This window comes from Zalophus californianus, chromosome 10 (genome assembly GCF_009762305.2).
Source record: "Zalophus californianus isolate mZalCal1 chromosome 10, mZalCal1.pri.v2, whole genome shotgun sequence".
Taxonomy (NCBI): Eukaryota; Metazoa; Chordata; class Mammalia; order Carnivora; family Otariidae; genus Zalophus; species Zalophus californianus.
This window is the reverse complement of record NC_045604.1, coordinates 15,809,551-15,830,940: the sequence shown is the minus strand read 5'-3', so window position 1 is coordinate 15,830,940 and position 21,390 is coordinate 15,809,551. Positions and strand designations below refer to the sequence as shown.

The 21,390-nt window shown below is 37.9% G+C and overlaps 1 protein-coding gene across 1 annotated transcript in view; it reads right to left on the bottom strand.

Annotated features, from left to right (window-relative positions):
• Positions 1–21,390, bottom strand: part of USH2A (usherin) — a 717,806-nt gene that overhangs the window by 402,253 nt on the left and 294,163 nt on the right. Inside the window, exons 27-29 of the mRNA XM_027612135.2 lie at positions 20,576–20,779; positions 20,368–20,448; positions 17,577–17,771 (exon numbers count right to left, since the gene is read on the bottom strand). Coding sequence (XP_027467936.2) covers positions 17,577–17,771; positions 20,368–20,448; positions 20,576–20,779 — 480 coding nt within the window. The remainder of the gene's footprint in view (positions 1–17,576; positions 17,772–20,367; positions 20,449–20,575; positions 20,780–21,390) is intronic.

The window sequence follows — 21,390 nt, the reverse complement described above, 5'->3', positions numbered from 1 at the left end:
CAGTTCTGATACTGATTTGTTGTTTGGGCTTGGACAAGTTGTTCGGATCTCTGTGCCTCAGTTTCCTTATCTGTAAACATGTAATAACAATACCTGTCTTGAAAGAGAGGTCTCAGTTTTCATCGGTGAGTCGGGGATAATAGAGTACCTACCTCATAGTGTTACTATCAAGATTAAATGAGTTTAGGAGTATAAAGTGCTCAACACACAGCTGTGTAAGGAAAGAGCTCTAGCAGAGGCTGTGTCAGTCCATTTTGTTACTACTGCAACCAAGTTTCCTGCTCACACTGTGCTACTAAATCCTGATTTTTATCTTTTGAAGATCACTAGTAATCTCTAAATATCAGATCAAGTAACCCTTCCTCAAATCCCTATCTTCTCTCTACTTATTGGACTCCCTCAGCTCTCTCTGTGACACTGAATTTCCCAAGGTGTTTTCCTCAGCTCCTGAGAGTTCCTTTCTTTCTTTGACCTGATTGGCTCATCTTCCCTCCACAGTCCTTTAAATAGCTTTTGTTTTACAAGGTAGGGTCTTCAGGCTTCTTTCTTCTTCTAAACACTTATTTTGTGAACTCATCAAGCCCCATCGCTCATTTGTATGTACAGGCTTCACATCTCTCCCCAGCTCTGGTTCTGCATCTCTACCTGCGGGTCAGATATCCCACCTCGATGTCCCAATAGCATTTCATTCTCAATATGCTCCGATCCAGACCTGATAGCCTCAACTATTTCATAAACTTTGTTTTCCCATTTCTCAATGTTTCACCATAATCCCAAAAGTCCAGACTCAAAACTAAGGTAACCTTGTGTGATATGTTCTAGCCATTTTATCCTTTGAAAATATTTGGTATTTGTCATGTCTTCTTATTGCCAAGTTTGAATCTACTGCAAGAGTCCAAAATAAGACAAACTGCATGTCTGAATGAGTATAATGCCATACTACCAAGAAATGAAACAGCCCCTAGAGAGTGAGACTTTTAATCCTATAGCAAACAAGAAAAACATATTGGGATATAAGATTAGCTTCCTTTGTTCATCACTTAAGCTATGTGACATATGTGAAAAGCATTGTCTCAGGGATGGTCATGATTTAGCTGGGGCACAGGAAGACCATGTCCAAAAAGACACAATGGTTACATACATATAGGTTGGTGCTCTGACATCTTTAGTATGCAGATGCATAATACAACCAGGTAATATTATCACTGAGAAACATTGTAAAAGTAGTTCCATTATTTTATAGTTTTGAAGACTGGCCTTACAAAATACCTCATCCTGAGACATTATTTCTTTCCCAATCATGGTGGAAGTACAATGGGAGAATTATGACTGTTACATCAACTTAGCAAGAAAGGTTTTAATGTAGACTTTAAGAAGGACCATGTCAAACCAGATATGGAATTCACATTCACGAAATGGTCTTCAGTATTTTGTTTAACCTTACTTGCCTTCACTAAAGGCGTTAATTTGTATGTATATGCGTATTATGAAATTCCTTTGCTAAGTTTTTTCCCCCTTAAACCTTATGAACCTTAAAAAACAGCAAATACTCTCAAAACTTGCTTTCTTCAGCTTTGTGCTTTGGTAGAGAAGTTGACCAAATTGTATTTCATAGAAAAATCCTGAGATTCTTAAAGAAAGATGCCGGAGAGAAACTAGATCATCTTTTAGGCCATTCATCAAAGTGCTCACATTTCCCATTTCAAGGCAGGTGAAACAATAATAAACACTGAGAAATGAGAGTGGCAAAATAGAAAAAAAGAGAAAAAAGAAGAAAGCTGATGTTTTGGTTCTTGCCAACTTCAAATCCCAGGTGGAAATTTTGGATGGTTTGTAAATCATACTTAAAAAAAAAATGTGCGGGCGCCTGGGTGGCTCAGTTGGTTAAGCGACTGCCTTCGGCTCAGGTCATGATCCTGGGGTCCCGGGATTGAGTCCCGCATCGGGTTCCCTGCTCAGCAGGGAGTCTGCTTCTCCCTCTGACCCTCTTCCCTCTCGTGCTTTCTATCTCTCATTCTCTCTCTCTCTCTCAAATAAATAAATAAAAAAATCTTTAAAAAAAAAAAATGTGCTGTACTTTCTGAGGCCGAGGTGGTATTTCTTTCCTTTTTCTAGTGGGGATCTTGCTCATAATGCTTTGTCTCAAAGAAAAGTTTATCAAAACATTGGTATCATTTTTACCCAAACATAGATCAGTATTATCCACTTCAGTAAGAAGAGTGATATAAAGATTCATCATTTTCTTTTTTTTTAAAGATTTTATTTATTTATTTATTTGAGAGAGAGAGAGAGACCAAGCAGGAACCAGGGGAGGGTGAGTCTGCTGAGAAGGGCTCCATCCCAGGACTCCAGGATTATGACCTGAGCCGAAAGCAGACACTTAACCAACTGAGCCACCCAGGCACCCAAGATTCAGCATTTTCTCTCCTCTTGTCAGGTTAGAGTGAGTGGTTGGGAGGTGGCTGGTCAACCAAGTCATCTTACCCGGTTCAGACCAAAGTCATCCTATTGCCTGAGACATATGGTTTACATCTTGTTTCTCAGTATGGAGAGTTTATGAAGATGGATTAAAGTTGATGGTTACAAGAAGTTCTGCTGTTACCAAAGAAAGAGAGTAAGTATATTTTCTCCATTACTAATTAAGATAGACTATCATTGAGTGACCAACCTAATGGCCTTATTTGAAGTGTCAGAGTCTTACTTAGATTATGCATTCTCCAGAAAAAAAAGAAAAAAAAAGTAGTACTACTATGATAGTATATCATCATCAAAAAGTATTTATCGTTTCTTCTCTATGTTTCTGGGAAAGGTGCTATAAAATATATCTGATCTCTATGAGGTTTCTAATCTAAGAAAATACTAGAGCTTGAAGCTTCCTAATGATAATAGTAATACATAGATTAATACATAAATCAGAATGCTTGCATATATGACAAGTGGATAAGGGCATTTATAAGATCCAGTCTTCCTAGTCCAGTGTGAAAGGAGATCTAGATTTAATTAAAGACAGAGGAAAAAAAGGATAATCATTGAAAGTATACATTTTAGTATTATATTAAAAAGAATACTGAAAAATATATAGTGGGACATATTTTCAAAGGAATCCTAGGCAGAAAAATACTACATATATTCTGCATCCATAGAAAACCCAATAAGAGAAAGTGGGGTAATCTCCCTTTATGACACCTGGGGTATTTAAAATAAAGAAGTATCTCCTGACAGTGAGAAATGTTAAGATCGGCTGGGAGATGAGTCTCTTTCTTTGAGAGACATCACAGAGGAGCCTTTTTTCCCTTTGAATTTAAGACTGTCCCTACCTCTAGGCCAGCCAAATGACCTCTCAAATTCCCCTTCAGCCACAAAACTCCGTGAAATCAGAAAATGGTCCCAACCATGTCAGGAAACCTGCCAGTCCCTTTTGATAATGGAAGAGGAAGAGCTGAAAAAACATTCAATAAGCATAAAGTAAGCATTATTGATGTCTTAAAAGTGTTAGTATCCCGAGAAACACAGGAGTGTTGGTAACCAGATTAAAATCATTGGCACCAGCAGAACACTCACTGCTAAGTGATAATGCATTTTGCATTAATGCTTCACATTGAGAAATCCTGACATGCCACACCAAGGGAGTTTGAAGTAAAGTCAGTATATTCCCTTTGAATTGCAGTCCTGTGGGCCTCGGTGCATGCAGAAAGCCCAAGCTGAAGGAAGAGGGACAGGGACCTCATTTCCAGGAATAAAGCACATCGCAGTAGGACGTTTCAGAGTCCCGGTGTCTATGGCTCCCAACTCTGTGCTCTGAGGATTTCCACCTAGCAGAGGGCAAGAGCCTTGTCCTGGAGGACCCTGAAATTTAAAAGTCCCTCAAAATGATCTAGGGAACTCCTTGAGCGCAAAGGACATGTCCTTTTCCTTCATTACTTGTCCTGTTTTCCAGCAGCTCTCCCGCTGGTTTACCAAAGTTGGCACTTGACACCTGACCAAAAAATGAAGACTTTTCCATCTGCTTTGTGCCACACTACTGTCTCCCTCACTATAAGAGACCCCCCAGTCCCATTCTACCCTTTCCAGGGAGTCAGCAAAGTAACAGACATTGTTTCCTTTGACCGATGACGAAGATTTCCAACACCTTCTTTCCTTTGCTCTAGCCTCAAGTTTCAAAGGAGCCAAAGAGAAATACTAGTAATTGGAGGCAGCCCGACTACCTAAGAGAAAATCATTCTGGAGCTGACACCAGCTGTGCAAGCTTTTGAGCCTCTAAGAGAACTCTGGGCACCGAGAGGCAGGAAGACCACAGAAGGGCCAGCTATGAAATTTTGAAATTTTATGATTAACTCTTCTGACTAAATGCAGACAAGTATAAATGTGCTGCCTGGAAACTGAGCCTGAGACAGAAAGCAAAATGGCATCCTTTTTTAAAGCCAAACACATTTCGGAGAAGAAAAAAGAAGCCCGTTTCTATTTACATACTTGAGCAGACTCCTCCTCCCTCCCCCACCCCACCCACAGCTGCCAACCTAGGTGCTTGGCCGGCATCCACTGTAATCTGTTCTCCTTCATTATGTTAATCTGTGGGCGGAAAGATTTCTGTCATCTTCGAATCGCTTGTACAGCAATGGTAAACACCTTGGCCTGTCTGTAATTGGACAGGTGTCTGCATTGATGTCACCCAGCTTTTAATTCAATTAAAGAACTGGCTGCTCTGCTCTCATTACCCACTCATTTCTGTTGCACTTTTAGTCTGGCAGTGAGATCTGCACACAGCAACTGCGTACCCCGAGACCAAAGTCTGGGGTGCCCTCGCAAGATCATGCACAATATTTCCAAATGGACTCGAACCATCCAAGAGTATTTTCGTGTTAGCAAAGGCATTTGAAATAATATGCACACTCCCTCTTTCCCTGACTCTCTGTGTCTTCCTTCCTCCCTTTCTCCCTCCCTCCCTCCCTCTCTCTCTCTCTTTAAATTCTCTATTATCTAAACAGTGTCTTCTACCTACTAACCAGTAATTAGGAGCAGTCCAGCAAACAGAGAAGCTGTTTCTAGCTGCTTCTCCCCAGGGCGTCTCTTCATCTCAAGAGAACTCATCAGAGTACAATGCTCTTATTTATTTGCTGGCATTTCACATTTGGATCAAGAAAGTGAGGGTGGGCAAGAGCAAGGCATTTATTAAGAGGGCCATCTGGTAAGGGATACCACACAGGCAGGGCTGTTACTGCTACCTGGAGACATAATGGAAGAACCCACCTTTTAAAAGAAAACCAGCCAGAGGAAGGAAAGCAGAAGAGAGGGAGACATTTCTGGTGTCGGATTCGGCTGCAGTGCTGATAAATTCTAATGTTTTAAGTATACATCCCAGAATAAGTTTTTAGCTGCAAACCAATCCAGTGGATGGATTAAAGAGAGCAAATCAATCCAACATGCCATGCTTTCTGCCCACTTAAAGGAACCTCTGAAAATAAATTAAAGTTCTAACACAGACATTTTGACACAGTGACCCCATGAAACTGAATAATGACATTTGTTAAATATGGATGAAATTTTAATGGTCTAACAGAGATCTGGAAACACACCCAGGATGCTTCTCCTCTGGTTCTTAATAGCCTAGGAAGGTGGCAATTTGTTGTTGTTGCGTTTTTCGGTAATATTTTAAATGAGACTACGGATCTCTAATATTTAAAAAATGAAAGTCAATTTTCATTTTAACCAAAAGGTGGAAGAGTAAACACCCTTACCTAAACCTATGGTTATCCTTTAAAAATTCGAAAACTAATTTTTTGCATTTAATTTTTTCAAAGGGTCTCTCTGATCTTGTTTAACACTTCTAGTCGGGATTACAGAAAGTCATATACTTTGGATCAAAAAACTAAACAGATTTTGATGCTTACAAATAGGAAAAAAAATTTATTCTTTTATTTTCTTTATAAAATATAGGGTCTAATCCCAGTTTTTGAGAATGGTTTAAACAGGGATTTTAATTGACCTCAAAGTGTTAACCATTTAAGATTCTCTCAGCAGGCTTACAACTAACTTCAAATTTTTAATCAATGCTTTTGTGGTAAGAACTATAGTTTCTGTCATTTTCATTCTAATTCTACATTAGGTTTGAAGCCATCCACTCATGTTAACTCTTCATCTAACCTCAGGGGCCGACACTGGAATCATTAGGACTCTCCAAGAAAATACTGGACTCGAATAAGTGGGGAGGGGGGCAAGGAGACAGTGGGAAAAGAAAAGAAAGAGAAATGAAAGTCATCCCTTACTGATGGGAGTCCCAGGTCCCCTGCAGAGGGCCTCCCATACTATTATCCCTTGTATAGGTGGGGCTGCTGTAAGGCAGAGTGTAGAAGGTATTGCTCAAGTCCAACAGCAGAGCTGAGATTAGAACCTGCATCTTCTGTCTCCAAAATTATCGTTCTTGCTGTTCAACCTAAACCCTCATTCGACAAGAAGAAAAGAGATGGGTTGAAATAATGTAACTATAAAAAATAGCATACTTTTTATAGCAAATTATTTAAAATTACACCTTAAAATTTGTTAAAAGATTCAAATTTATTACTAAATCCTACTGTGTTTAAACAGAAAATAGCATACTTATCCCCCACAATGAGCAAGTATGTATGTCTATAATATTCCCTTATAAAAACTGATTCATAAGAAATCCTGTATCAGTGCATGCGTGTGCTTTTGAGTACAACATTGGACATGGATATATATTTATATGCACACACATATATAAAGTTTTTGATTAGTCCCAAATGCAATACACATATAAAATGGTCAGAAGTTAGAAAACAGAAAATTTGGGGGCGACTATTCTTTTTCTTTATCAAATTTGATTGGCAACTTTGAAGTATTTCTATCAACTACTATAGTATTATAAACGTGCCTAGTTGATTATCACTAGGCAGCAAAATTTATATGTCACCATCATTTTTAACCACGGTACAACATGTTCCCAAAAAGAAATCTGCACCCTGAACTGCAGATCCTTACTGCATAAAAGAAAATGAATAACTTGTAAAGAGGTCTATCTGAAGATTTCACAATATTCAAGTAGTTCAGGCACATTATGTATTCAGGAGAGTTAGACAAAGCTATTAACTCATCAACACTGCATTACCTAATGAAATTCTTCTACATTAGCTAAGCAGGAACATTACATCATTTCTATTTTTACTATTTATGTCATAGGCCATATTTTTGTCTTGTGAATTTTTTTCAGACCATTTCTTCCAAGCTTTACATTTAAAGAAATAGTTTGTAATAAACTACAAATGTAGAATATTAATTTATGAGGTACAATAAAAATGGCAAAGACTTCCTCAAAATTCATCTTTTAGTAATACCATCAAGATGAATTTTTTAAAATTTACTTCTGAAGTCTGCCTGTTGTGGCAGAGACCACGAAGGACCCTCCTATGGTAGATGTTCCTTCTCTTTCATAGTACAATACAACAATAGCTGGACAAGTGGCCATTTTGAATAAGGACACCATTTCTCAGCAGCTAACTACAGCCATGGGATGATGAACTTAGTTCACAGACTTTTTAAATTAAGAGTTTAGTTCATTGTTACATGACTATACCTAGTACACACATAAGTATATAGAGAAATGACTTCTGAAGTATGTCTTTGAAGTGAATGTGCATGTCCTTTCTCAACCATCCTTGCTTCCTGCTGGATGGAAACCAGACTGGATGGCTGAAACTCATGCAGCCATCTTGGACCATGAGGCAGTAGTCCCCACCCTAGGATGGCATAGCAAAAAGATGGACATGTATTGGTCCCTGGCACTGTGAATATCCCATCCCTACATTGACTAACTGAACATCTATTACCAGGAAAAAGAAAAACTTAATCTTGTCTAAGTCACTGTTATTTGGATCCTTTCAGTGAAATTAAATAAAAAGGAAAACTCATCTCTATTATCTTTCCACCATAAAACTTTGATTTTTAAAAAATATAATATTCTACTTTAGAGACCATATTTTCATGGTATAAAAGCAGATTGCTTGTTATGTGTATTTTACCACAAGAAAAACTATTTGGAAAGAAACACAATAAAAGCAGGTTGTAAAGGTAGGATCTAGTGCTAGCCTGGAACAGAGTAGATAATGCTTTTGTTTCTAATAAATGAATATCTTCTGCTCTGTGTAATTATCAGCATTATAGCAATATAGGTTTCCATTATTTTTAATTGCAAATTATAGCACTTGAGTTCCATTATGAGGTATAAGTTTGGGAACTAATTTTTATATTCTATTTACCCTACCAACATTTTTTTTTCCATTGGGAATATGTATATTCAGTTACAAATATATGTTTAACTTGTGATAATTCAGTACATTATTTCCTAAAATTAGAGAACTATAGCACTGGTGAGACTTTAGTAAGAACCACTTGTTCAATACTCAACTCAGCAGGATATAACAATATTAACATTTCATTAACTACAGAGGTGGTAGCAGAAAGTTACATCTGTTCATTTGTCTAGTTCTTCATCACTTAAGAAAAGTGTATTGATTGTCTACCTTGAGCAAGGTACTGAACAAGACTTAAAATAAACATAAAATATGATACTTGACTTCTGGAGCTTATTGTCTAATGAAGAAATAACATGCTTGCACAAAGAGCACCCATAGGCAGTTTTAACAACTGTGAAGTAAGAATTCCCAACTGAATAGAAAAAGAAACATTGAAGTTTGTTTTTTAAGACTTTATTTTAATTATTTAATGAAGAGAGAGAGAGAGAAAGAGAGAGAGAGCGCATGAGAGCGCACAAGCAGGGGGAGTGGCAGAGGGAGAAGCAGGCTCCCCTGGGCTCCATCCCAGGACCCTGGGATTATGACCTGAGCCAAAGGCAGAAGCTTAACCAACTGAGCCCCCCAGGTGCCCTGAAGTTTTTATTATAGTCATTTCTCTGCAGATTTCTCAGATTAGAATAATAATAGTTTATATTATCTATAACTTATATATAATATATGTATATGTGTACATATACATACACATACATGCACAACCACAGAAAGAGCAGTATCTCACTTATTGAGGGACTGATAGCTGGGGTGAAGTTCCAAAGTCAGGCATAAGGCAAAAATAACTAATCATTTTAAAATCCCCTTGTATGGTCCATAAAGTATAGTACATTTGGTTTCGTGTATGCCTCTAACTTTTCATTAATCAAGGATTCTTTAGGGCTCTTGTATCTCCATTCTTTTTGTAGGCACCCCAACGAGTTTTACTTTTTTGTCAATGACTGGGATCCTAAAATGATTTGCACATTCTGCTCAGATAACAGATATTGGCAATTTCAGGATTAGATAGCATCCTTTGCCTGTGACATTATTTTGAAAGTTTTTTTTTTTCCCACATGTAGTTAAATGTTTATAACTTAAATACAGGCAGATGAGATTCTACCACAAGGTTACAATTATATTTCACGCACTAAACTGCGCTGGGATCTTTTTTCACCAAATCCAATGGGCATCCTGAAATTTCAAACTTGTTGTTTGTTTTCCTATTTCTTATATAAATATTGAGCTCCTTGACTTTCTACTGGACACATGGGGTGCGGGCTGCTAGGGTTGGCCTTGTTAGAAACGCAGAATCTCACACCCATCTCCATATCAATTGAATCAAAGTCTGGATTTTACCAAGATCTCTAGTAATTCTCATTTCTTTTCCTTGGGTGACTTTCAGAAGCACTTCCCTTAAGGGTCAGAGACCCTACTAAAACTGCCTCTATTCCTCCACTTGCCCTTAGCATTATTTTGCCTGCAAAGGTAGTGCAGTTGGAACAAGGGCCAGGAGAAAACCAAACAGGGATAAGTTCAAGCCCAGCCGGTGAAGAATGATACCTTCTTATGTGACCGTTCTCCTTGTCCTGTGTTCTTTAATGTGTGATCCATGGACCTTCTTCAAGAGAATCACCTGGAACACTCAGTCAAATGCAGATTTACAAACCTTAGCTCAAATATACAGACTCTTGTGTGGGAGACCCAAGAATCTGTATTTTATAAGCAATCCAGGAATCCCTTTATGACCAATAGAGTTGAGAATCACTCATTATTACTATCAGGCTACAGAAGAGAAAGAAAACCCCGAGGCAGATCTTCAGGATGTAACCCAATTTCTTTAAGTAGAAGATTAGAGTCTCTTGTATATGAGGACTGAACCAATTTTAGTAAAAACTGTAATATTAGTTGCATTATAAATTAAAGTGTCTTTCATTTATTTTTCTACATAAATTTAGATTTATTTGGGTAATCTAAAAGATTATGATCAGTTCTTCTGCTAAACTACAGTGAACAATAAATATCATTAATTATAATTATTTATTATTGTGAAGAAGGAATATATAACGCCTAGGCTTTAGCTCAACGCAGTGCAACAATGAAATTGAGAAAATATTTTTTGTGTATCAGTTATAACCTTAGCACTATGCCAAATGCTGTACTAATTATGCAGATGTTTATATGTTTCATATCTTAAGGGGAATAAAAGAAAAAAATATTGTATATGTGCAGATTCTTGAATCCACTTATTCTTGACATAATTTCCAATCAAATTGTGAAGTCATTTTCTGAGGAGCCCTTGGTTTGAAGGGAAATGCCAGGACTGTCCCTCTGGGAAGCAACTTCGCATCTTAACAGGGCTGGAGGGAAAATCAGCAAAAGCTACCAGAGTTAATTGGAGCCCTTTGCAACAAGTCTAAAGATACACTGGAGTGGTCACTGCAGGGCTTTCTACCCTGAGGCTCCAGCTGAGGAAATGAACTTTCAAGAAATCCCTGCTCTGAACCCTGGCCTTCAGAGGGCACAGAATCCAGACCCTGTAGCCCAAAGGGGCCCATTTGCTCCCGAGTGGGGCTGTTAACCCTTGGACTCTTCACTGCTACTGGAATTTATCTCATTCAATCCTTTGGTAGCCAAATTCATGAATGGTAAATACCCTGTCCCACTATTCTATTCCTGCAGTGCTCTTACTTAATACCCATTTTTTCCCCTTCTGCTTTCCGCATATTGTGTGACCATAATTTCCCACCTCTTCCCAATACTCAGGCACTTAATTTTGATTGTCCTATGATTTTCCTTTGCTAATTTTATATACTTAATTTTAATATTTTATCATTTTTATATAGACATTTATCTTTTTTTGTCCTACATTTTTAAGTTTCAGTTGGGAGGTGAAAGTTGCCATAAGCATTTCTGGGTAAAACTGAGACTTGATCATGGTGCCAAACTCCTGCCTTTCACAGTGTTTCCCAATGCTAGCTGTACAAGAGAATTATCTGCAGACATTAAAGGTATCAATACCCAGGCTGCATTCTAATCTAAAAAATCAGAATCTTTGCAGGTGGAGCCTGGGCATCAGTATTTTTTTAAAGCTTCCTAAGCAGCTCAGTGTGCACCCGTGGTGGAGAACCATAGTCTTACAAGAATACCGATGAAATGAACAATTATTTAGACATACCTAGAAGGACACGAGGCAAAAACAAGTGGACTACTGGAAGGAGAGCCCAGGGCAAACCCAACCCCCAGCTGGGTGCAGAATGCCTACAGGTTCTCAGCCTCCTTCACCAAATACTGGGGAGAAAGGTGTTGAGATGTACATATTGCCATGAGGCTACTGCAATTTTACCTCAGTTGACCTGGCATAATCCCAGTGAAGGTTTTTGTAAACAGAAACTAAGTCCCTAGTAAGGTGATTTGAAAGTGATTTAATCTTCCTGAACAAACACTCAGTCTGAAGGTAAATTTAGGGATGGGGCCAGTGAACTGTGGATGTGGGAGCTGGGGGTGAATTTAGCCAACAGGAAGAATATCTGTGACTCAAAAGGAAGCACAGAACTCCAAGTATAGACTATTATGCTCTGGGGAAGACTGAATTCAGGAAACCTATAAAATTTTTAACTCCTCAGTTTCATATTACTAATAAGATCTAAAAGAACTTGGAGTCCTCCGTGAAGCCAGAGATGGAAGGCCAGTGGTAAATGACAGGGATGAAAACTGAGAATACTGAGAGGCAGGCAGAAATCCAGGTGAGCTGGATGAGAGGAGAAACAAATGCAGATCATAGAAAAGATGGAGATAGAAAAATTTAAAAATCACCTTAGAAGGTTCAAAGAGCAGAATCAATAATGAAAAATCAGAAAACGAAAAGGGAAACAATTACAAAGTCATAACCTAGAATTCAGAGACCAAGGAATATAAAGCTAAGGATTAATTTGATGAACATTCACTATGTGCCTGTTTCTGAGCAAAATATTCTATAGAAGCAATTCATTTTTTTATCTGCACAACAATTCCATAACATAAAAGTTTATAGGTGAGGAAACTCTGATATGGGGATATGTTTTTTAATCTGCCTGGGATCATACAGTTAACAAGTGATATAGCTGGAATTTGACCCTAGATTGATCTGACGCTGCAAGCTGTGTTCTAAACAGCAGAAATAGACAATCCTGAAAACTGCTATTTCTTACCAGAAGTAATAATCACATATACAACAGCAAACTTTCCAAGCCAAAGAAGGACCCATGTCTGAAGAATAAAAGAGCTTGCTATATAACAGAAAGAAATATATGAAAAGATGCCAAAACATTTTACTATAACTTAATCAGTGAAGAATCTTAGGTGAACCAATAGAGCTCAATTACCTGTGCATCCAGCACCGACATTGTCTCAGCCAAAGAAATACCACTTTAACAACCAAAAGTAAACATTACAATCTCACCAAAGTCACTTCAGATATGCTAAAGGAGGATTAATTTAAGATCAATCACAAAACTGGTCGTGATCTACTTTACTTACATTCCTCTCTCAATACCTTGTTATCTCAACCAAATGACAAAACAACTGCCATTATCCAATTTCCACACCCCTCGCGTCTCCACCAAATCCAGCTCTCTGACTCTACTTCCTTACCCCTACCTCACTTTCTGGTATTCTTTTCTCTTTACAGTTAAATGCTCTATAATCTTTAAGATTACTTCCTACATACATCCTTGTCTGTTTACTTCGTAATTGTGAACAGCAGATACACCTTTAAAACCCTTTGAGAGAAAAGAGCTAAAGAATTCATAGTCCACACAGGCAAGAACAAAAAATAAAAGAATAGCTTTAAAAGGTATTAAAAAACAATAACAAAACTGGAAAGCATGAAATACGATGGCAGAAATAAGAGCAATTGTATGAATTACAAAAATAAATGTGAATGAGTTAAACTCCCAATTCAATTTCAAGTTAAATATAAAACTAAATCAAACTAGATTCTATTTATAGAGATATAACTAAAACAACGTGACTTTGAACATTAAAATATAAATAATGAATGTAAAGTAATAAGAAAAAGGAAAAGACAAAGAAAAAGCACGTTTCCAGAAGAGAAATTAACAAAATTGCATTGATAGTTGAGACTTTTTCCTTAGTTTTTTACAGAATGAGTATATAAAAATAAATAATAATTGGTCAGTGGTTCTCTAATTTTATTTTCTCTGTACACCATTCACATGACTGACATGCCCTATAGCAAGATCCAATAATATATTGTACTGGTTTTCAGTCTGGGGGGCTTATTTTCCTCTATCATTCAGAAACTTAGGAGAGGCTGGTATAACTTGTAAAACCTCTCTGTTCCCAGTTTCTGATATGATTTTACTTCAAATTTAGAATTACTAATTCAGAAAACATGCATTATATATTGTCAATATGGCATATCTAATGTAAATGAATATTAGTCTACCCTGAATGGAGAGTATGGATTTTTTTCAAATTATCCATAGAAAATTAACAAAAAAAATTTTAAATATTATATTAACTATAGAAATTTTTTTTAAATAAAATGCAAATAAAAAATAAAAGAAAAATGAGCAACGATGAGGGTTGCAACACATAAGGCAAACATAAGTATAATATTCTTCATATGTAAAGAGGTATTTTAAATCAATAGGAAACTGTGAGTCTTCCAATAGAAAAATTGACAATGAAACTTTCTAGGAATGTCATAAAAGAAGTACAAATGACCAGTAAACACTGAAAATACTTAATGTCTCTAGTAATCAAATAAACCAAATTAAAACCATATTCTGATATATTTTGAAAAACTGCAGTTTTTTTTAAACTCTGAAAATACTTGTTCAACTAGGATCAAATGAAATGTACACTCTTGCACTGTGCTTACTCATGTAAGTATATTTTGTACAGCCTTTCTGGCATATATTTGGCAGTATACAAATAACTATCCTTTGTTAAGAAATTATTGTATGTTAAGCATTGTGCTACCCACTTTAAAAATATCTGATAGTTAATACTTATACAGTGTAACCCATGTGTCAAGAAGTGCTGTTCTGTGTGCTTTACATATATATAGATTCATTTGATCCTGACAGCTATTCTATAAAGTAGGTAGTTATTTCATTCCCATTGATTTATAGGGAATCAGAAGCACACAGGTATTAACTGATTTGTACAAGTTTACATAGCTAGAAAACATTATAGCTAGAATATCATAATACTTAATATTTTTAATATTCTTCCAAGGTAAATATTATTCTCTCATTTCATATGTTAAGACATTAAAGAAAGGTCCAGAAGGACACGTAACTTCCCTAAAGTGCAGGGAGGTTAGGTAGCCGAGTTTGTATCAATGTCTGCTTGACTTCAACATGCAAGAATGTATAATGTCTTAAGAGCCTTTGACCCAGTTGTTCCATTTTGAGATATCTATGTTACCATTACTGTCAGGAATTCCTTCAAAGATTTACATATGGACTTTAAAAAAAGTCATATTAATTATAAAAGCAAAAGTTGGAAGCCCAGAAAATGAGGAGAGACTGAGACAAAATGAGATTTGGAGTGAAGTAGTGGAAAACCACTGAAGGATTCTGAGGAGAGAGACATGATGTCTGGTTGCTTTGTGGGGTGGCCTTACGGTGGGCGGGGTTAGTGGGAAAGGATAGGATCGCAGTTGTCCAGGTAAGAGATTGTAGTGGTTTGGCTTAGACAGTAGATTAGGGGAGAGATAGATGAATTTAACACATAGTTTGGAAAATCGGTCAAAAAACATGGATAAGAGGCATGAAGAGAACATGAAAAGTTGAGAAAAATTCTCAAGCTTGATTAACTGGGCGTCTGGAGGTGACTACTGATACTGGGTTTTGTAGGAAGAGTAGGAGCTCAGGTTTGGATATGGTCATTTCAGAGATTATGAGGCATCTGTTAGAAATGTCCATCTTTCCAAATGCCTGTTGAACACACACATTTGGAGATCTAGGTGGGATGTGGACTGAGGAGTCAGTACCATCTTTATGGTATTTGATGTTGTGGGAATTGATGAAGTTCCTGGAACAGGACTGTAGAAAAACAGAAAGAGAGTGAAAGATTCCAAGTCTAAACGCTGAGGTTCTCCAAAATGTAGAGTTGAGTTTCAAAAGGAGTAAGGAAAGGACACCGAATAAAGGGGCTGAGAACTGGGAGGTAAACAGAAGAGTCATTGAAGCAAAGAAATACTTCAAGAAATGGTGAGAAATCTACTATGTATAATGTTGTTGAGCAGTCCAGACCAGGATTGCAAAGTGTTCTTTAGAAAGGTAAATATGGAATTTGTTGGTGTCCTTAGCAAGGCAAGTGTGCAGAAGCCCCATAAAGTGAAGAAATGGGGACAACATCCATTAATACTTCTTGCTAGAAGCAAGTTTGAAAGAGGGGAGAGGGAGCCATAGTTGGAAAGGAATTTAGATAAGGGAAGGTTTTTAATAATTGGCTTAAGTCTGTTTACGTTTAACAATGGGAGCTGATCGAGTTTGAATGATCCTGGGAAGAATCCATCTGGGCAATGGTTCTCCAGCTTTGTCATGCTTCAGTATCAGATGAGGAGGGCTTATTAAAACAAGGATTGCTGAGCTCTGCCTCCAGAGTTGCTGATTCAGCACGTGTGGGTGGGCTGGAGAATTTGCATTAGTAACAGGGTCTCAGGTGATACTGTTGATGCTGGTCCTGGGGCCACAGCTTGTGAATCACGATTGTGGAGAGAGGTTAAAATATGATTGGGAGGGAGAGAAGAGCTACCAGTCACATCTCTGAAAAAGCAGGAAGAGTTGGGGTCCAAAGGACTTTTGATGATTTTATTTTTTATAGGATAAGGAAAGCCTTGTATAAACAAGAAGGAAAAGTAAAGAGAAAAGTAAAAAATAAAGATAATAATGATGGCAAATGCTTATAATGTACCAAAAAGAATTTTAAATGTTTTAGCAAACATTAAAGCATTTAACCCCTAATAACAACCCTATCGCTCAGAAAATGTGATTAATATATATATTTGCTAGTAAGAGTAACAGAAATCCTATAGGATAGATTCTGTTTCTTCTCGGGTGTCTAGGAAGATCTAATACATAAGACCATCAGCTGAGTTGGAAGAGGAGAGGTTAGCATTTAGATGGTTTCGAAAAATCTAAAATATTGAATGAGGAGGATAGGAGAAGGAGCTTATTATAGAAATGTGGTAGGGTTGACGTCATTACTGAGTGCCCATTTGAAAATGAGGACTGAGAAATTGTAGTGACAAACTTCTCGTTTTTTGTTGTTGTTGTCGTTGTTGTCGTTGTTGTTTTTCCAGCCCACGTAGCTTTAATGTGCAGCCTGGGCAAAGGCAAACCATGGGCTTCATCGGGTTGGGTTTCATAGGGTGGGTAAAATAGGGAAGAAGGAACTGGAAGATGTGAAATTTTGTTCAATTGGTTTTAGATTTGTGTGGTAGTTTCTAAGGGATCTAAAGAAGGAAGTAAAGGCTAGATGGGGTTGACCAATAGATATTGAAAGATAATAAAAGCTACTCTATAATCCATATAATTTTTCAAGTTATAAAATTCTTTGACAGAGGAAAATTTTTTTTCTATCAAATTTGTTGATGCATTTTACTTTTTTTTTTTGGTCAAAGGCTTAAATCTGGCTTTCCATTTAAATGTGCTTTAACATTTCACGAAGCTGAAAACTGCTGCCTTATTACACACGCATGCATTTGACTACGGGCACGCGTGCGATGTAGGAGCACGGTGCCCTGCAGTCGTTCTGCATGGCTGGCATGGTGCCCTGTGAGAAATTGATTCACTGGTTTGCCAGTCAAACTGCTGGTGCTCTCATACTCCTCTACCTTGACATAATTAGGTTTAATCAACAATTTTCCAATAAATAATGGTGCTCTGAACTTGGGCTAGTCCCAAAGAGTACATTTTTGCATGGTGAAATAGGTAAGCTGGTCCTGTAAGTATATATAGGACCCCTACAGGAGGCGTGTGGAGTGTTTAAGGGCTAGAGTCACCTGTGACCTTATCTTTTGGGGAGGAGAAGGTATCAACCTTGTGAGGAAGCTATCCATAAGAGCCCATTAACATTATAGAATTATCCTCTTCATCTTAGGTAGATATAAGCTTCCATCTCATTAGATGGTTCTTGCTGTTTTTAATCGGGCAAAATATATGAATAGCCCATTTTGGGGGGGGAGCCCTTGAAGAATGTTTTTATTTAAAGTCAAAACAGAATATTAATAAAATCTACTTCCTAAGGAAGCACCTTTACCTGTGAGCGTGCTGGTATTGACAAGCTCAGAACTGACAGAGGGCATGCGCGGTGAATGGGGGGCATCCTTACTGTAGGCCCGCAGAATGTACTTCTCAATTACACCTCTCACCACCACAGGTTCATCCCAGGTCACCTCCATGCTATATCCATTTATGCTGCGGACTCTTGAGGGAGTTGGCACACTTTGTGGAGCTGTGAAAGAATAAAAGGAGAAAACAGGGAAAATGGCCGTTCTCAGAAGACTATTGCCCCAATTCTTCACTTTTAATGGCCACAGTAAATCAGATTCAACCATTAGCATAAATACAATTTATTAGAGTTGTAACTTTTCAGCATTGATTTAATATGACTGCACATCTTGAGCCATTCAGTTTAAGCGATATTTCAAAACCATCAAAACTCCATTGACATAACGTTCTTTCAAGTCTAGTCCAGGTTTTCCAAAAACATTTAATGTACCAGACATGTTTTAAACATCACTCATAAAGAAGGAGGTGGCTGGTAGGCAGATAACAGGTTCAAACAATATAATGATGTACCCCTTTGAAGCAAGATAATTAGACTGTTATTATACATAGTGGTTTGACACTTTTATATCTTTGGTGTATTAGCCAAAAAATATCACAAATGTGATTGTCTTGCACTTGAACGTCTGATCTAATTTTCCAAATTCAATTGTTTTTCAAATTAATTTTGAAAAAGCAAAGTTCTACCAGATATGATATACAGGATACATTCCTAATTGCATTTTTGGGGGTAGAGGAACAGGCGCCCTTGAGATTACACAAAATCACTTTCAGAGCTATTTCCTTCAGAGTATCTCAGAAACAATAACACAAAATGAGGAAGTTGGAAGGAGCTGCAAAACCTCACTCACAAGCCGAGTCCCCTAATTTTAAAAATCCATAACCTTTAACTATTTATTAGAGATTTCTACAGTTCTGATCAGTAACAACTTCATCACAGCCGACTGCTCTGGGAACACTGATAAAAACCCAAGAAACTCCACGGCAGGATGATGGATGAGAGGCTGGCTCTCTCTGCCCGCGGACTCCTGAGCCCCGTCGATGGAGGATCACTCTGGTTTTCCCACATCAAATATCCTCCTTCTCTGACTTTACTATTCAGACCAATAAAATAGGGCAGCTTCAAGGGAAACAATGTGAACATAGAGGGTGGGGAGAAGCACAGAGGCGGAGAACCACTGTCTGTGCTGTTAAAACACCATGGGTACCTACGGAAAACCCACAGGCCACACAATCAAGATGCAAACAAAGGGACAACAGGAGTGATGTTGATTTTATTAGTTCTGAAATGTGGTACCGGGCGAAGTACAGTGCCGTCTAACAGATGGCCTTCTCATAAGGGACAGAGCAAAACTGACTCAAAAATAATTAAATAGCGCAATTATTCTCCAACCCTTGGGAGCATGTAGCTGCTCAGTGTTGTGGTCAGATTGTAAATATGAATTTATGGCATAAGAGTTTGTGGTCAGATCATTGCTATAAATTCAGAGCTCTATTTGCATACTTTCTCGGTGATACTCAAAATGGGGCCTATTAAGCTACATAAGCAATGCACTTTCTAGACACCTATTTACGTTGCTGACTGAGACTGAAAGCAGGCTTTAGAGTGTATTTGTTAATAAAGTAGAGGAGGCTAAATAGGGGCAGAGGATATGCCAGTAACAAATGAATATTTTATATCACAGTTTTCTCTAAGCTCTGAAGTTGAAAACGATTTTAAGAGATCTTTCGGCTCATTGTCTTGCCTATAAATAGATGACCATTTAAATCATCCTGGAAAAGTGTCAGGTTGTCCTCTTCTGGAAAATCTATAGGCAAAGAGCTTTGAAAATTATTCTTAGTAGCCCATCTCAGTATTTATTTATCTTACATCAAGAAGATGTCTCAAAAGTTGTCTGTGTTGGTAGCCCCTGGTTAATAATGAGAGAATATCTTGGGTGAAAAACACACCTTTAGACAAACTCTGACTTGTTATGGGTGAACTTCCTTCAAGAGACATACATGGCAGTCTTATGAAATGTATTTGACTCGCTGACCATTTGACCCCAAATGGTAAAAAGCTACTGATTCACAAAATTTTTCATGATGAATGTCTTCTTGTGATGGTATCACGTGAAAAGATGCTGTGGTCACTGTGAAAAGTCCAGAGCATTTATAAATCGGTTGTCTGAGATTCAGTCTAATATATTCTATCTCCTGGTGCTTTTTCCCTTCAACTCAAGAAATGTAGACCAATCAGCAATTTCTATCCTGGGAGAGTCATTCGAAGAGCCTAATAGTCACCACCATGGCAAACATCTGCCATGATGTGATAAAAGACACATCTGCTTCCAACCAGGGTACAGGTTTCAAATGTCCCCCCTGTGGCAGAGAGGCAAGAGGGTGCCGCCCTGCCCAAAGGCAATCAATTCTGACTTTAGCTTCTTGGGTTCTATGCAGTCTATAAAAGTTTCCTGTCCTTAGATACATTACAGGCCTATCAAATCCTTAAGACAACTTGAACCTCCTTCCTTCTGCATTTGAAGAGGAAAGAATCAAGCCTGAGTGACCACTTACTAAATAATTGAGGAATCAAAACACCGACCTCCTCAGCATTTTAGCCACTGATATTTGCAAACCAACGCATGCTCTGTCCTAAGATTACAAACCCACTACTTGCTTCAGGGTAATACAGTCTTTTCTTTTTCTTACATGTACAGACATGTATGCACAAACATGTGCATGCGTGTGCACATAGCCATTTTAAGAGAAATACTATTTACCTGCTCCTGTTGAACGGCCCCGGCTCCAATCACTGTACACAGAACCTCCTTCATGTGAGGCAATCACTCGATACAGGTATTCTTAAATGGAAATAAGAAGCAGCAAGATTAAAATATTCCTCATATAGACTAGCAGTGGGCTGGCAGGGAGGGAAGAGGCGACAAGTGGGAGACATGTAACATTTAATTTAGAGCACGCCCACAGTACCTGTAAAAGGCTGCAGACCACTTTCGTAAACACTCCGTTCCTTTCCCTGGTAAACCAGGATGAAGTCATTTCCCCTGCAGTTAACAACGCTGTCAGTTGATAGGCATCCATCCAGATTGACTCTGACAGCATTGTTGGACACAGATGCCAAGTTACCGACAGCACCCCGTGCAAATTTAACATCCTTCATGCAACCACCGAAACCTAGCAAATAGTAAGGGATTAATATCACATAAAAGGCTTGAGTCGTTAATTACCGATCATTTCTGTCCTTGGCAGTACTACGTTTTGATGAGGTGTGGGGGTTGCTGTGGAGACAGTCTTTAAACTTTTGAGTCTCGTTTGGGAAATCCTTCATGCCTCCTTCTGCTTTTTACCAGGCTGTTTTCATGAGGAGGTATCAGATTTATGTTATCTTGAAAAAATATTTAAGGTGATCATTATAATTCAGCTGGATTATATGCAATTGAAAGTATTTATTATACTTCTTTGGGCCCACATTTTCTCATTCTGTTTATTCTTATGAAACAAAATGTAAGCAATTAGACCTTATGGTAGAGGGGTAGCCACATGTCCCTCAATTCCGGAAAATTCAGTCACCTATATAAGTCATTGTTTCAGTGCTAAAAATAAGATTTGAAGGAGCACAATTATTCAACAAGCTCACTGAGGGAAAAACACCCTTTGAGGATTATTGTGCAAGATAGCAGGAGGGAGAATGTAGTTTCAAAATAGACTGGAATCCTGAGGTAGTGACATGAACTCGGTTAGAATCATTTCAGAGTTATAGAACTAAGTCCCAGTTAAATCAGCAT